The sequence below is a fragment of the Misgurnus anguillicaudatus genome, chromosome 6 (assembly GCF_027580225.2).
Source record: "Misgurnus anguillicaudatus chromosome 6, ASM2758022v2, whole genome shotgun sequence".
Lineage (NCBI taxonomy): Eukaryota > Metazoa > Chordata > Actinopteri > Cypriniformes > Cobitidae > Misgurnus > Misgurnus anguillicaudatus.
In genome coordinates, this window is record NC_073342.2 from 21,195,374 (window position 1) to 21,213,391 (window position 18,018).

At 36.3% G+C, this 18,018-nt stretch overlaps 2 protein-coding genes across 6 annotated transcripts in view; both read right to left on the minus strand.

The window, feature by feature from the left end:
• The window catches only part of immp2l (inner mitochondrial membrane peptidase subunit 2), a 112,714-nt gene extending 102,884 nt beyond the window's left edge, over positions 1 to 9,830 (minus strand). For 3 of the 4 annotated variants that reach the window (XM_073868754.1, XM_073868756.1, XM_073868755.1), the window contains exons 1-2: positions 9,749 to 9,830; positions 879 to 1,013 (exon numbers count right to left, since the gene is read on the minus strand). In XM_073868754.1, the coding sequence (XP_073724855.1) occupies positions 879 to 1,010 (132 nt within the window). In that variant the 5' untranslated portion in view covers positions 1,011 to 1,013; positions 9,749 to 9,830. Of the gene's footprint in view, positions 1 to 878; positions 1,014 to 9,747 lie in introns of all 4 variants that reach the window. The other variant, XM_055192233.2, reaches the window with a different exon arrangement.
• A 1,938-nt stretch (positions 9,831 to 11,768) lies between these two features.
• dock4a (dedicator of cytokinesis 4a) overlaps positions 11,769 to 18,018 on the minus strand; it is a 75,146-nt gene continuing 68,896 nt past the window's right edge. For both annotated transcript variants that reach the window (XM_073868757.1, XM_055191738.2), the window contains 6 exons: positions 17,438 to 17,558; positions 17,093 to 17,174; positions 16,831 to 16,940; positions 16,434 to 16,509; positions 16,276 to 16,337; positions 11,769 to 14,152 (listed from right to left, as the gene is read on the minus strand). In XM_073868757.1, the coding sequence (XP_073724858.1) occupies positions 13,748 to 14,152; positions 16,276 to 16,337; positions 16,434 to 16,509; positions 16,831 to 16,940; positions 17,093 to 17,174; positions 17,438 to 17,558 (856 nt within the window). In that variant the 3' untranslated portion in view covers positions 11,769 to 13,747. The remainder of the gene's footprint in view (positions 14,153 to 16,275; positions 16,338 to 16,433; positions 16,510 to 16,830; positions 16,941 to 17,092; positions 17,175 to 17,437; positions 17,559 to 18,018) is intronic.

The window sequence follows — 18,018 nt, forward strand, 5'->3', positions numbered from 1 at the left end:
TCTTCAGAGAATATAGTTCTCAGTATGTATACTGTTAAAAGATCGCTGTGTCTCATATCACCTTGTTATTTGTACACGGTTTGACTATACAAATCACAACACATAAATAGGAAAATGATGGCGTTATTTTGTCACTTATTGGGAGCAGTATACTAGCTGGAGCCATGCATTTCCAGTCTTTGTGCTAAGCTAAGCTAGCGGGGGCTGCGTCAGACAGAGTTACAGCACGCACGGAGATGAGAGAGGTATGTATGGACTTATCTAACTCTGGGGGATACGGTGAATAAGCTAAATTCCCAAAATGTGGGCGTGTTCCTTTAAGTGTTGAGTTAAGTATTAATCTATAAAATTAGAAAAATCCTGCAATGTTTTCATCAAAAAACATAATTTCTTCTCGACTGAACAAAGAAAGACATCAACATTTTGGATGACATGGTGGTGAGTAAATTATCTGGATTTTTCTTTTAAGAAAATGGACTAATCCTTTAAATATATAAACATACCAGTGGGGAACCTTCACGGTCTTCTACGCCTTCAGAGAAGGCTTAAAAAATTAATAATAAAAAAATTAATAATAATAATAAATAATAAAGTTTTCAATAAAAATATGTTTTTAATTTGTTAAATTTCTATTTAGTTTAATTTAATAAAATACATGTATTAAGAAAATGTTTTTAAGAAAATGGACTAATCCTTTAAACTTGCCAGAGTTTCTACATCCGAGCGCTTTGGTTGCTATGATACTTCTGTTTAATTTTTAAAACATGGGGCTTCCATTGGAAACAATTGAAAAAATTTGTCGGCCGCAGGGAAAAACGCTCCGGTGGACACGGGGCTAATAAAATGAAGGTTGACATGGCATATGAAGGACATCTCACCTGCATGGAGGCACCATCCACACGAGCCACATAGGCGAGACGATCTAAAACAGTCACCGTCACGGGGACGGCTACAAAGAAGCCGCTAACAAACGCTTTGAAGTATCTTCTCCCAAAGCCTGCCTGCGCCATCGCCTGCAGAGACGGAACAAAAAGATGAGTGTTCACAGACAATATGACCTTGGCTTGTTCAAGGAGTTTAGCTAGGCATGGAGTCTGATAATACCTTTTCAAATCTGTCAATATCCTTTCCAGTAAAAACATGAACATGAACGAAAACAAACAAGACAGGAATGCTTTTATTAAATATCCTAAACATCTCTCAAGGCACAAAATGTTTCAAGGATGTGTCTGTACAGCAGATGATTCATGCTCGAAAACAGATCGGAATGGCAGCCGATATGGTGAAGAATATGACAAGTGAATCTAACTTCTTGTTTAAATCAAAAAGAGGTTATAAACTACATTTACATTTATGGCAATCTTATCCAAAGAGACCTCACAAGGTTTACATTTTTATCAGTATGCATGTTCCATAGAATCGAACCTGTGACCATTTTGTGCTGCTAAAGCAACCACTGAGCTATACAGGAGGGCTGTGTGCGGTCAGAAAGTATAAAAAAGGCAAAAAGCAACCAATTAAATTAAGTTTCTCTTGCTGTTTAAGTAATTGCACCATGCAGTGGCCTTCTTTTGAAAAAGTCCCAATGAAAGTGCAGGAACTCAAAGCACCAGGGCAGAAAACCCATCCAAGCATAGAAACTGTTCTCTTTATATCATTAATTGGTGCCATAATAGTTGATTTTTATGTATATGGTATGCAATCAAGCATTCCATTCATTTTTTTTTTTTGTTTGAGCTGCATAAAAGCTTAAGAACAGCACATAGCACACATTCCCCAAAGCCCTCAAGGTCTCTTACAAGCAGCTTTGTAGATTTACTGTTAAAGAGATATTGAAGCTATTAGCTCAGGAGGGCTTTTAAAGAGTTTAAAAATTTGAGACTACAACAATCTGACAGAGTATCTCTGAGATTGTGATGTGAAAAAGTGCTGAGTGAATCAGAACTTAAAAACTGGAAATTTGTCAAGGTGGCACTATTGTGAATAAGGTATGGCTCAAGCAAGAAACATTACAAAAGAGGATACTTCAGCCAAATATCAAAATTATCACATGATATCAATATAATCTTTCAGACAAACACATTTTGCAATATCTCTTTCAAGCTTTATAATAACAGAAAACAGATATCAGGGAACAGCTTCTGGCTTTAAACACCCAAAAAAGTGCATACATCCTTTAGAGAGGTAATCCATTCAGCTCCAATGGGTTAAAAAAGGTCTTCTGCAAAAAACTTTATGCAATTTTGTAAACAAATATCCATATTTCAAACTATTATAACCAAGGCCGGGTCTACGGGGGGCTAGGGGCGGCATTACCCCCCCCCCCAATTTTCCCTCTGCTCCACAAAAATGTCCAGCCAACCATAAAAAACAAAAACAAATAGCATGTCCCTTGATGGCAAATGCTATTTATATTACCTCCCGCCCATCTGGTTGTCTTACACAAAGTTCAGAGGTCTCTTCAGCAGTATTTAACTCACAGGAAAAGTACTACTATTTGCTATGACGGTAACTTCAAGAAAACGTATCTTTAAATTATATACCAGAAAATATGCACTATTGCCTAAACATAATTAAACATAAACATATTACATTTATAGTAAAACATCGGCAATATAGCCTCAAACCTTTCTTACCGTGGGTTCACACCAGCCACGTTTGAGGCGTCAAATTCGCATCTACCGCGTGTAGTTTGCCGCTTGAACATTTTGAGTTTACTTGCTTCATTAGCGCGTGAAAGCCGCACGTGAAATTCTAGTCATCGAGACATTCACGCGGAAATTCGCGTCATGGGAGGGCCTTCCATAGGCTTCTGCGATTCCGCTCGATTCCTGTAATCACGTCACTACAAGAGCAAGCTCCTGATTGGTTAACGCGGCACGGTTTTCCAGCAAAGTTCAAATTTTTCAACTTGCGCGTTTCCTGCGGCAAAGCTCAATTTGCGCAAACTAGACGCACGAATGAGGCGCGCTGCGCTAAACGCCTCATTCGCGCCGCAATATCTCTAGACCTCTAACTTGTGCTTGACGCCTCTACCGCGGCTGGTCTGAACGCAGCATTAGACTCGCCTCATTTATTCAAATTCAACAGCCAATAGCAATTGTATTTATATATATATATATATATATATATATATTAGTATATATATATATATATATTAGTTATGACTGCCCCCCAGTCCAGCAAGCCTAGTACCGGGCCTGATAATAACTAACTTCTGGTAACAATGCCATCTAGGACTCACGCGATTCACGAGAGGGTTTTAGCGTAGTGAGTGTTGGTTGCCATAAGTACACTTTGTGCAGTAACACCTGTGATTCGTGTAAATCCAAGATGTCGTCGTTACCGGAAGCTAGTTAATAGTTTAAAATATGGATTTTTTTACAAAATGGCATCAATTACCAGCAAAAGACCTTTATTAGCCCATTGGAGCCACATGGATTATTTCTGTGAAGAATAAATGCAGTTTTTTGGGCTACAAAGTCCCCTGATCCCTGTTTTCTACCATTACACGCTTGGAAAAAATGTGACATGCGGACAAAAGAGGATGGACATGCGTATCTCAGATTTCTTGAGGATGAGTAAATCATGGGGTAATTTTGATATTTGGCTGGAGTACCAATTTAGTTTATTACAGGCAACACTATTGATATAATAGACACAATGACTGTTAAATGATTAAGTGATTTAATCTAAAAAAGTGTTTTTGTAGCTCAATTGGTAGAGTATTGCGTTAGCAGCACAAAGGTTGTGGGTTTGATTCCCAGGGAATACACATACAGTACTAACAGAAAATGTACACCTGTAAGTTGCTTTGGATAAAGGCATCTGCCAAATGCATAAATGTTAATAGAAATTTAGATTTTATTTCTAATTACACTGCAAAAAATGATTTTCAAGAAAGAAAATCTTAGTATTTTTGTATTGTTTTTAGTAAAAATATCTAAAAATTCTTAAATTAAGATGCTTTTCTTGATGAGCAAAACGACCCAAGAAAATTAGTCTAGTTTTTAGACCAAAAATATAAAATTTAAGTGATTTTGTGCATAAAACAAGCAAAAAAATACTAAATTCCGCACGTGAAATTCTAGTCATCGAGACATTCGCGCGGAAATTCGCGTCATGGGAGGGCCTTCCATAAGCTTCTGCGAATTCGCTCACTTCTTGTAATCACGTCACTACTAGAGCAAGCTCCTGGTTGGTTAACGCGGCGTGCTTTTCCGCCACAGTTCAAATTTTTCAACTTGCGTGTTTCCCGCGGCAACGCTCAATTTGCGCAAACTAGACGCACGAATGAGGCGCGCTGCGCTAAACGCCTCATTCGGGCCGCAATATTTCTAGACCTCTAACTTGTGCTTGACGCCTCTACCGTGGCTGGTCAAATGCATAAATGTTAACAGAAATTTAGATTTTATTTCTAATTACACTGCAAAAAATGATTTTCAAGAAAGAAAATCTTAGTATTTTTGTATTGTTTTTAGTAAAAATATCTAAAAATTCTTAAATTAAGATGCTTTTTCTTGATGAGCAAAACGACCCAAGAAAATGTGTCTAGTTTTTAGACCAAAAATATAAAATTTAAATGATTTTGTGCATAAAACAATTAGTCTAGAGAAAATTAGTCTAGTTTTTAGACCAAAAATATAAAATTTAAGTGATTTTGTGCATAAAACAAGCAAAAAAATACTAAATTCAAGAAAAATTCAAGAAAAATTTGCTTACCCCATTGGCAGATTTTTTGCTTGTTATATGCACAAAATCACTTAAATTTTATATTTTTGGTCTAAAAACTAGACTTATTTTCTTGGGTCGTTTTGCTCATCAAGAAAAAGCATCTTAATTTTAGAATTTTTAGATATTTTTACTGAAAACAAGACAAAAACACTAAGAACTTTTTTCTTGAAAATAATTTTTTGCAGTGTATTCAAGACAAACATAAGGAGATTTAATAGGATCAAATCTGATCAAATCTGTTTTTCTCAACATCTACAACATGCAAATTTTCCAACCAGTACGTGTAAATAAAAACACGTTTATCCCCTATCTGGAGATCTTTGAGCGTTAAGCATTAATGTGCTTTGTTTGTACAGAGATGTATCTCGCACAACAGCGAGGCTAATGAACTATTATGACAGCAAGCGGTTGAATTATCTATGGTGTTGGGCAAATCTGCCAAGTGCCAGCTGTCAGGTTGTTCCAATAATAATCCCTCAATACCGTACACAGCGAAAGATTGACAATCATCCCGGAGCCACAAAACACATGACAGCCTAAAGACGTCTTCGTCTTTAATCAAGATCTAAAATCCTATATTTACTTGTACATGAAGAGTGATGAAAAAGTTTAATTCCCAAACTGAGAATCTATCTATATATTTACATTTACGCATTTGGCATATGCTTTTATCCAAGTGCATTACAAAGTATACATTTTTATCAGCATGCGCATTTCGTGGGTTCAAACCCATGACCATTTGCGATACTTTACCACATAAGAGCACATATATGACTTGCACATGCCATGGGGATCTCATAAACAGGTAAAGTGGAGCATCTCATACTTTATTTTTAAAATCGGGCAGGTGGGTGAATCTAGGACTAGTGTGAAGTAATCAAAAGAATGCTTTGGTTCATTTTTCATCAAAGGCTCCTTTCAAATTCTGTGTTCATTTTTACAAGACTCAACGTTTGCCAACACTTTACTTGCGATTTTAAGATATATATGAAATTGTGAGAAAGTTTCCTGCAGCAGGTGTGCCACATAGATGGATTTCTTTGTACCGGAGCCCAATTAAAAATGTGTTCCTGCGCTTAAAAGGAAAATACCTCTGATATAATGTGACCAATGTAGGCGGCTGTGAAATGGTGCATGGTGGTCTTGTGCCAGCGGAACCGATTAATCACATGCTTCTAGTTTAAAACTTCAAAACCATTTATCCTGCGAGTAATACTGTCAAATGCGCCACCTGCATAATGTAAAACCGTAGCCTAATACATTTGTTTATGCGTACCTGAGCGTAACCGTTTTAATTGAGCCAGTCATCATATGTGTCCAAAAGTGCTTAGCGGACGTGCAGCTTTAGGGTAATTTGAAACGGCAATGACAGGTTTCCGCTCTTGACAAGGCAATTTTTAGTTTCCTTGATGTATGGGCCCACCGTCTTCAGCGAGAAGCTTTTTTAACGTTGCATTATGCTGACAGAATAAATGTGATTAAATCATCTCTGGATGACTTGAACAGGAATTCCTGACACTGTATCACTACAGTGGTAAAATTAATGATGTGATCCACAACCAGTCTGAGTCACTTTTACTCAAACTATTTTTAAAACAAACCAAAAATAATAAAGCCTGTTAGTGAAAGCGTCCAAATAGAGGTTTGAATGTTTGCTCGTGAGTAATACATTTTAATGACCTTAAAGGGATAGTTCATCGAAAAAGTGAAAATTTACTCACCCTCAAGTTGTACTGAATACAAATAAAGACATCTTGAGCGATGTTTGTAAACAAGCAGATCTGGGGCACCATTTACTTATACAGTATTATTTTTTTCTTTGGAAGTGAATGGTGCCCCAGATCTGCTTGTTTACAAACATTGTTCAAAATATCTTCCTTTGTATCATCAGAACCAAAAAAAATTATACATGTGTGTAACAACTTGAGGGTGAGTAAATGACAGAATGACAGAATTTTTATTTTTCAGTGCACTATCCCTTTAAGACCTTAATACAACCTTTTTATAGTGCTGCTGAGCCAATACATTAAGTTTCACTTTTAAAATAAAAAAGATCAAAGTTAAATAGATCAGTGTTAATTAAGTAACCTAGAAACTAAATTCAGCACCTACAGTATATGAGGGACTGACCTCTTTTTGAAACGGTTTCCTCGCGTGTTGTTATAAAACTACAGGTCAATGTCAGCTTTATGACAGACTAGCACAGGGGTGGGCAACTCCTGGTCCTGAGGGCCAGTGTCCCTGCAGAGTTTAGCTCCAACCCTAATCAAACACAGCTGAAAAATCTAAATGAAGTCTTCAGGACTGTTTGGAAATGACATTCAGGTGTGTTCGATTAAGGTTGAAGCTAAACTCTGCAGGACTGTGGCCCTCGATGCCCACCCCTGGACTAGCAGGTGTTTCAGGTCATACTATGGCTGTTTACGTGGCTATCCACACAGCATTTACACCAGTAGTTTTCAAACTGGGGTCCCGGACGTTTCTAAGAGGGGCTACCAAGAAAATTTCAAGAGGAAAAGACACTTACTGCATAGTCAATTATTTCAGTTTGTAAACAATTAGCTCTCTTTATAATATCACAAATACTATACTATTTATCTAACTCATATACAGTAAGGAAAATAAGTATTTAAACACCCTGCTATTTTGCAAGTTCTCCCACTTAGAAATCATGGAGGGGTCTGAAATTGTCATTGTATCTGCATTTCCACTGTGAGAGACATAATAAAAAAATCCAGAAATCACAAGGTATGATTTTTTTAACTATTTATTTGTATGATACAGCTGCAAATAAGTATTTGAACACCTGTAAATCAGCTAGAATTCTGACCCTCAAAGACCTGTTAGTCTGCCTTTAAAATGTTCACCTTCACTCCATTTATTATCCTAAATTAGATGCACCTGTTTGAGGTCATTAGCTGCATAAAGACACCTGTCCACCCCATACAATCAGTAAGAATCCAACTACTAACATGGCCAAGACCAAAGAGCTGTCCATACATTTTTCAGCACATGGGACAAGGTGACTGCACTGTATTAAGTAGAGGATGACCGGGTCCATGTATTGCAAGATTTTGGGGAACAACCTCCTTCCCTCAGTTAAAACATTAAAGATGGGTCTTCCAACATGACAATGACCCGAAGCACACGGCCAGGATAACCAAGGAGTGGCTCTGTAAGAAGCATATCAAGGTTCTGGCGTGGCCTAGTCAGTCTCCAGACCTAAACCCAGAGACTTTAGAGGGAGCTCAAACTCCGTGTCTGATCTAGAGAAGATCTGTGTGGAGGAGTGGGCCAAAATCCTTCCTGCAGTGTGTGCAAACCTGGTGAAAAACTACAGGAAACGTTTGACCTCTGAAATTGCAAACAAAGGCTACTGTACCAAATATTAACATAGACTTTCTCAAGTGTTCAAATACTTATTTGTGGCTGTATCATACAAATAAACAGTAAAAAAAATCATACATTGTGATTTCTGGATTTTTTTTAGATTATGTCTCTCACAGTGGACATGCACCTACGATGACAATTTCAGACCCCTCCATGAATACTTACAACAAATATATATATATATATATATATATATATATATATATATATATATATATATATATATATATATATATATATATCGTAATCCGTTACAGTTATGTTTTAAAAAAAATGGTAATCAGATTACATTTTGTAAAAAATGGAAATACTTTTAGAATTACAATGGTTTCACTTAAAACTAAATAAATAATTATTTTGGCACTGCTCGACTGTACAGTACTTCCTGTTTCTGTTGACAGTGATGACTGACATGAGCCACCTGCTGGTGCATGCGCAAATAACACACTATGTTCTCTACATAAATACATGTTAAAGGTGGCATATCATGAAAATCTGACTTTTTCCATGTTTTAAGTGTTATAATTTGGTCAGTGCTTCTATTAACCTAGTAAATGTGAAAAAGGTCAACCCAGTAACTTAGCATGTGAAAAAATAGGTTGTTGAAATGTGGCTCCCCCTGTGATGTCAAAAGGGGATACTACCACCCCTTAATCTGCACTATTCAACCACGGCACTGCCATTTAGTGCAGAGATCAGCTCATTTGCATTTAAAAGGACACACCCAAAACGGCACATTTTTGCTCAAACCTAAAAAGTGGCAATTTTAACATGTTATAATAAATTATCTATATGGTATTTTAAGCTAAAACTTCATATACGTACGTTGGGGACACCAAAGATTTATTTCACATTTGAAAAAATGTCAAAGGGGTCCCTGGCAGCATAAAGTTTGAAAACCCCTTCAAAGGGTTATGTGACTGAAATCTTTAAAAACTTTTTATAGAAGGTGTGAAATTATTTGTTACCCTGGTTAAAGTCTCAATCTAATTATGAAATTAGCAGCTAGTTTGATTTCACTCATTTGAATCTTTGACGTGACATTAGTCAACATTAAAGATATCAAGGTTATATTTTTTTCACAGAATGTTCTACATCATGTCAGATGTTTGTTTTTAAGTAAATCCGGATCACAAAGGTAAACGATGACTGAATTATGATTTAAAAAAATATTAATTTAATACCATGTATTTTGAGCATATTGTGACTTGTTATAACTTCTATGGTACCCATACTGTTTTACGGTTAGCTCCTTTTGACACATGACCTTTTCGTCTGACGGCTACTTAAATACATTACATACAGCAACAAAACGTAGCTAATCAATAATATGTCGCCTTCTTTATCTTACAGCAGCACTACTGTATTTGTTGTTGTGAACAAAGAATGTCCCTGCTTTCTATATTCACACTAATAGAGCACATTGTAGTAGTTTAGCTGGTATAGCTTTCATACAGTAAGTGACAGGTCACGGCACTAGTACTAAAACGCTGGCAAACAGAAGAATGTGATATAATTTAAATGATGTATTATAAAGTGTAAGGCAGTGATAAATGAGACACATATAAGTTACACCTTAGGTTGAACGATGATGATCAATGTTTTCCGCCATGTGGACACTCACCTAATGTTTTGTACGTCGCTCCGTTCTGTAGTAGTTACGCTGGCGCTGCGGTCGTGGTTTTCAGGGTCCTAATGCCCGCCCGTTTAAAGGAATAGTTCACCCAAATACCAAAATATACTGTATATAATTTACTCACGCAAAGGCATGCAAAGTGTATATGAATTTCTTTTATCAGTTGAACACAAATTAATAATTGTATATAAGCATCATCTTATACCAGGTCAGCATTGTGAAGCTCTGAAAAGCACACATCAAAGTTGCAATACAATTTAAATGAAAAACTGTAATTTGTTCTGAAATATTGTGTTTTGTTTTTTATTTACAAATGACTTATCTGTGAGCTTATTTTTTAAAAATGCACATGCCCCCATAATGTTTCATCACAACTGCAAATCTCCTCCCCTCCTCAAAACGCTCTCTCTTTATGGTCATATGGTATGGCAGGTGTGCGGGTCCAAGAAAAGATTGCAAATAACATAACCCAACTTTAAATGATTTGATTAGTTCTCAAAGAACGAATTCAAGTCCAGCGATACCTTATTCCATTTCAGAAGCCGTGTCACTCTGATATACAGTACGTCACCACGAGTAAAGTATTATATTCGCTAGTTCCATTTTAATGGCGTCTTTAAAGGATTAGTCCATTTTCTTAAAAAAGAAATCCAGATAATTTACTCACCACCATGTCATCCAAAATGTTGATGTCTTTCTTTGTTCAGTCGAGAAGAAATTATGTTTTTTGAGGAAAACATTCCAGGATTTTTCTCATTTTAATTGACTTTAATGGAACGAAACAGTTTTAATGCAGTTTAAAATTGCAGTTTCAAATGACTCTAAATGATCCCAAACAAGGCATAAGAGTCTTATCTAGGGAAACGATTGACAAGAAAAATAAAAAAATATGCACGTTTAATCCACAACTTCTCGTCTATCTCTGGTCATGTGATGAGCCAGCGTGACGTAATACGTCATCACGTCAAGAGGTCACGGATGACGAATGTGAAACTACGCCCCAGTGTTTACAAGTGTGGAGAAAGAGGACGGTTCCGATGTTGTTGTATGTCGAATGATTCTAATTAATGTATTTGTGTCCGTTTATTGTTTAAAATGGTCCGCAAATGTGCATTTCATATATATATATATATATAACACGTGACCTTTCCACGGCATTACGCAATTACGTGAGGTCGCTCTGTCGCGTCACAGGACCGGAGATAGATGAGAAGTTGTGTTTTAAAAGTGCATATGTTTTATTTTTCTTGTCAAAAATGACAATCGTTTCACTAGATCGTTTCAACTCGGATGAATTAATACATACATATACGTATCTTTATTCAATGCATGCACTTTTTATCTTGCAGCGCCTCGTGAATGTGTTAGCATTTAGCCTAGCCCCATTCATTCCTATGGTTCAAAACAGGGATGAATTTAGAAGCCACCAAACACTTCCATGTTTTCCCTATTTAAAGACTGTTACATGAGTAGTTACACGAGTAAATATGGTGGCACAAAATAAAACGTTTGATTGGAGCCATAGGAATGAATAGGGCTGGGCTAAATGCTAACAAATTCAAGAAGCTCTGTACAAAAATGTAAAGTGCACGCATTGAAAACTGATAGGTATGTATTAATTCATCTAAGTTGAGGTAAGAACAGTAAATTACTGAAAAACTGTGGTGTTTTCCTTTAATGTTGCTATTATAAAAAACGAACATTTTTATAAATTGTATAAAATTTTGTAAAATTAAAACATTTAATTCTATACATTTTTGCATTTAAAACCAATTATTAAATAAACTGCTATAAACCCTTACAAGTAAACAATGTTTTCATGCAAAAAAACATTATTTACACTTCTTAACCAATTTCAACAGGTTAAAATCCACATGTAATACCAAAACGCTCTGTCTGATTTTTTATACTCAGTCTCTGGGGTCGTTGTCAACAGTTTAAAATTGGACAAATTACCTGAAGACATTCCCATTCCTTAAAAAGGAACAATATTTTTTAACAACCCAACTTTACATCAATGAACCTTTATTTGTTTGATGGTTAATATTCAACATTTACAAATAAAAACTTTAGTTGCAACATTCAAAGCTATGAACTGGTTACATTTTCATATAAACACCCTTTGTACAAAATCTGTAACACAGGCTATATGGAATACTTTCATCCCATCATATGATATAAAGTACAACTTTACAAGTTCAAAAAATTGAACAGAAAGAGCATAATCCATAAAAACGAGAGTGATAGGAGAGAAAAAGAGCGAAATGCAAGCGTGACCAGAGTTGAAGTCCTACGGCCTGTTGAATCTATTGTAATTACAAAACATGACTGCTTAAAACGAGCAAGTCCGATAACATGGGAGCAGATGGGAACAGAACTGCAAAGCCATTCATAAAATTGGATCCGAAAAAATAGTTTACAGTGCTCATCTGTATGTATGTACTTCATGATCATTCCAACATTATTTTGATGTTTCCCGCTTCAGCACTTTGCATTTTTAATTAGCATAAATTTGTACTTATCTACAAAATTAAATCAATGTGTCTTGAAAAATATTTTATCACATATAGACCACTTCAATTGTCTTTACATGATCCAGAATCAAGAATGTAAACTGGCATTAAATTACAAAGACATATACTAGTGCTCTGTGCTGCATTTGATGAAGTTGCATTTCAGCTATTAATGTATATCAAATACTCGTTCAGTATTCATGGGCTTTCAATTTGGCAGTGAAAAAGCTGTTTGTCACTATCAATTGAAAATATTCCTTAAAATGTGCTAATTTTGCGGTATTTTCTTGGAAATCAGTCTGCTCACATAGGCTATGTTAGCAAAAAATCATGTTTCCAGGGGATCAATTACATATAAAAAGAGGGGTATAACATAAAAAGGGGTAATGAATCATCACTCAGTTCTGTGCTAAGGGAAGAATATATATATGGATATATATGCAAAACAATATAAAACTAAAAATGAAAAATCTATACAGCAGTTCTTTAACGTTGTCCAAATCCAATAAATCTGGAATTTAAGTCTGACCTTGATGCAAAAAAGTCAGATTTGAAGAGAAAAAAAACATTTGTGACAATTTACCCAATATTAAATATAGTACTGTAGACCAATCTAATATGAGATAAGGTTCTGAGGTACACTTATCTCAGAACTAGATGATTTCGATTTATATCACTCTCTGCAAACTACAACGGTTATATTGCTTTGTACTGCTCATGCCCCATGCAGTGTAGATCTACGCCTCTGCACACGGTTTAAGAAGAACATTGTTGAGCACTAGCGGTCGCGCTAACTTCAGTTAAGCTCTTCTAACTATTCTCACTGACAAAGAAGTTAATACTGTTTGCATCTTTGGCACAATACTCTGAGACCACACAATTTCATCACATGGCACATTTAACGGTCAGGCAGTTTCGGTAGATACAAGGCTACATTAGAAAAAAAACACTAAGAAGTATGTAGCACCTTTTAGCCATTCCAGAAAGTACAAAGCGGTTAAAATGAGTTGCAGGTCTAGCTGCACACTTTCGTTCGTGTAAGCATAGTGTGAAAAGAAAGGCTGTACAGTCACAGATTTTGCACTTCTATCAAAAATACCTTGCTAGCAATAGATTTCAGAGCGTACTAAATGGGATATGGACCTGCCAGATCTTCAGATTTTGTTGTAAAGTAAATGCCATCTCGAAGCGTACGTAATCTCTTCATGGCTTTTCCGGTATCAACGTTAACTTTGCGTTTGTGTTTTTGCTTTAAATGGGCCATCTACAAAATAGTCACCAAACCAAATTAAGATGATCTCATATCAATAAACAAATATAGCAAAACATTCACAAATAGGTTTGTCCTGCCTTGATTTTAGAATCAGTTTTGCTTCCAAAAACACATTAGCCTGGTCTACGGTAGTTTTACAGTAAATTGACGTAATCCCAACGTTCGTTCCCGTTCTGCAGGCAGTCTGTTACCGATGATACACTACAGCTGAGAAACCTTCCTCGGGACGGGTCGGGGGCGGGGTTCCGAATTGATCCGCTGCGTGCGGCTCAGCTGGGGTTTGGCGGTCAGGTTAGGGTTATCGGTACTGGGCGGCACAGACAAGCTGTGGGGGAGCGGAGTCGCTCGACGGGGATTGTTCCGTTCGTAGACGCTGTAGGGTGGGGGTGTCTTGCTTCCGCGGCGAATGGGCAGATCTGCGGGCACGGCAGGGGGGAGGGGAGGCTCTGGGGGTGGGAGGTCGATCCCGCAGGTGTCCGAGACGCTGCAGCGGCTGAGGGATGAGATGCCACTGCTGTAGCTGCCAGAACGTGCGGGTGAGTGAGATACCAGGCTACCCATCGGCAAGCCATCGGTGGGGGAGGGTGTTAGGGGCGGGACCATTGACTACAGAACAAAATCAAGAGTGGATTGAATACGGTTATAACAGATGTTCATTGCATGTATAAGTCATTAACTTACATTTAAAATTCAATAGTTTACATAAAACAGTCGTGGGCTAGTTGTCAAACTTTTGACTTAAGGTTTATTCTTTTATTTATTTCTGTATAGGCACATGCCTTAAAATCTTAGCCACAAGCTATTGAAATGTGTCACCCTAGACCACAAAACCAGTTATAAGTAGCAGGGTATATTTGTAGCACACTGGAAAAAATGACTTTCTTAGTATTTTTGTCTTGTTTTCAGTACAAATTTAAAAATTCTTAAATCAAGATGCATTTTCTTAATAAGCTAAATGACCTAAGAAAATAAGTCTAGTTTTTAGACAAAAAATATACAATTAATGCAAATCTGCCAATGGGTTAAAAAAATCTTGAATTTTGTGTTTAAGTGTTTAAAAAAAGATTTTTTTCTTACCCCATTTGCAGATATTTTTTTAAAACTAGACTTATTTTCTTAATATGCATTTTCATGATTAGCAGAATGACCCAATTTAAGATTTTTTAGATATTTTTACTAAAAACAGGACAAAAATACTAAGAAAGTTTTTTTTTGCAGTGCAGTAGCCAAATATACATTGAATGGGTCAAATTTTTTAATTTTTTTTATGCCAAAAATAACAAAAAGATCTTGTTTCATGAAGATATTTGTAATTTTCCTACCTTAAATACATCAATTGTATATAAATAAATCTTGCTAAGGTACGGAGCCCCTAAGGGGACATTGATCAAAAATTTAATAAAGTTTAGTTTCGCGTGCACACGTAAAACTATCGTGTGCGCAAGTGAAACTATCGAGTTTAGTTTCACGTGCGCACGTGAAACATTCGCGCGCGCACGTGAAACTATCGCGCGATAGTTTCTCAGTTTCTTTAATATAATTTTTTTAAAAAGTTTAAGTTTCGTGTGCTCACGTGAAACTATTGCGTACTCACGTGAAACTCTTGCGCGCACGTGAAACTATCGCATGTGCGTGCGTGCGCGAAAGTTTCACGTGAGCACGCGAAACTAAACTTTAAAAACCAAGTTCTGCACATGAAAGTTTCACGGGAGCACATGAAACTAAACTTTAGATTTTTTTTATTCCAATGTCACCTTAGGGGCTCGGTACTAAGGACATCTTTTGAACAACTTTAAAGTAGATTTTTTTTTGCGCCCTCAGATTCCATACAAAAATGTATCTCAACCAAATATTGTCCTATCCTAACAAACGATACGTTAATGGAAAGCATATTTATTTAGCTGATGTACAAATCTCCAATTAAAAAAATTTGACCCTTATGCCTGGTTTTGTGGTCAAGTGCACTGTAAAAAACGAATTAAAAATTATTTCAATTAGTAACACCTACATTTTTTTTAAAAAAAGTTAAATTTTAAGTTGAAAAAAATTACAATTAAAATAATTTGATCCAACTTTTCACTTTTTACATGTTCACAATAAAAAAATAAAAATTATAAAATAATATTAAAACTAATTACAACGTGTTACAGGTGGTACAATTGTCAAAGGAAGATACAGTACTGTGAAAAAAGTCTTAGGCCACCATGCCAGAATTCGATTTGTTATTTTTGCATTGTTAGAGTGATCATATATAATTGTTTATCAGTTTCTTTAATAGAATACATCCAGAAAATACAGGAATGTGTATATAGTATTAAAAACTGTATAAAAATGTAAACTGATGTGTCAAGTTTTTAGGGTAAACTCCCCTTCCACTTGAGCAATAGCAGGAAACTGCAGGATCTCTTAAACTTAAATAACAATTTTAAGAAATTACTCTTTTTACTTCATTCTGCTCAAAAACACTCAAGATGTGTTAAGTGCCAACAGAGGTCACACTAAACACACAGACGATGCCTAAAGAAGACATTTAGTGCTCAAATTTTTATTTTTTATTTTTTGTACATATTTTCTGTTTCTATCTTAATAAAATAGACTAAAAAATAAATATGGATGAACATTAAAACTTCTAAAACAACAAGTCTGGCGGTGGTGGCCTAAGACTTTTGCACAATATTGTATATCGATAGTTTACATACTTTACAGAGAATTAAGCATCAACTACTCACCTTCTGTGGGGACCTGGCCGATGGCATGGGAGACAAAGATCTTACATTCTTGCAAAGAGATCCTATTCAACACACACAGACACACACAGTCAGAAAGGCATGTCATTAAATTTTAACTACCAATTAAGGTGCATTTCATAGCAGACGGCTGCCAATACCTGTCTCAGGTGTGGGGAGATTAGGTTCACAGCGTGGTAATGGTGTATCCATTGGTATTTGGAACGGAATCATTCTCTGTAACAGACACAAATCTCTCTCAATCCGCTACACCTGCTACAGTATATGGTCTTTCTCTGTGAAAGTTTTTAGTATGAGATTTATTTAGATTAATAATAATAATAATAATAAGACTATTTAAAGTACAGACTATTTAACCGTAGTCATGTTACTCTCATCTGTGCATGCTATTTTTAAGATAAAAGAATCTCTTTTCTTTTCTGATGATGTAAACAAGTCCAAGTGGGTAGGAAAAATAACATTAACTAATAAAATCATGGCCCAGTTTTTGAAATGGTAGTCATATTATGGCTGTACAAGATCCAGAGCCACACTGACCTGTGTGGGATCCAGTGGGCTCGGGAAGATGCCACTACAGAGTCTGTCCCGTGGGGAGAGACAGGCGTTATCTCTGGAGTGCTTGTGCTTGTCAGATGGCAGTGGAGAAGCTAATGAAGAGGAACACAGATACGTAGCGTGAGAGTTGAAGAGATATGAAATAACAGAGGAAATGAGCCGGCGCGGCAAAACGAGGCAGGGAGCTATAAGCACCGCTTGCTTTTGAGCGACGTATTGCTTATAGTCTATTGACTTTACTCACCTCTGTTGCTCGAGGGCGCTGAGCTGTTCACATTGTGTGAACCAGAATGATTTGAGCTTAGACTTGAGGTAGACGGACTGGGCTGGAAAAGCATAAGAAATGTTAGGCGTTTGTGTTTTTTAAGGGATAGCCGACAGAAAAGATAAATGCTATAAAGTATATAAAACAAAACAGGTTCATTTACATTAATTAATGCACAATGAACTAACATGTGTCAAACACAACTATGCAAAAAAGCATTTATTAATATTAACAAATACAACCTTAATGTAAAGTGTTACTATAAATATATAAGGTACTGTTTTGGTATGAGTTAAAGTCGTGCCACATAGAGGTGCATGTCACCTGCATGTTGAAGACCTCATCCGAGCTTTCTGATTGGCCGGTGATGTTGCTTACTTCATTTGAGGCCTGTGATGACAGTGAGGATGAGGAGTATCTGTTGACAGCTGGATAGCTGAGAGGACTGAGAAGCAAGTGAGAGACAGAAGTGTGAGACGGTGGATAAATTCGGTAAGAGTGTGGGTGTATTCTGACCTGCCAGTCTGTCTGACTTCATCATCAACATTCCTAAATGACATTTACTTGGCCAGAATTTGAATTGCACAAAACGGACTTTGTGCATCTTTTCTTATGATAAACCTGTAATACCAACAAGAGTCCATACAAGAAACATAGTCCATGTCGTATAAACAAATAATCTATATAGAAAATGAGAATGATCAACCAGAATTTTGAAAAAACATTTTAAAAATTCTCTATTGCATTTGATTGTTTTTGGGTTTACACACCTACAACGGGGGTTTTCAAAATGGGGTCCGGGGACCCCCAGAAAAATTCAAAGACAAAACACGAAGCAAAAATTGTAAAGGTCTAATAAAAAATATAAAATATATATTAAATAAATAAATAAATATATGTAAAAC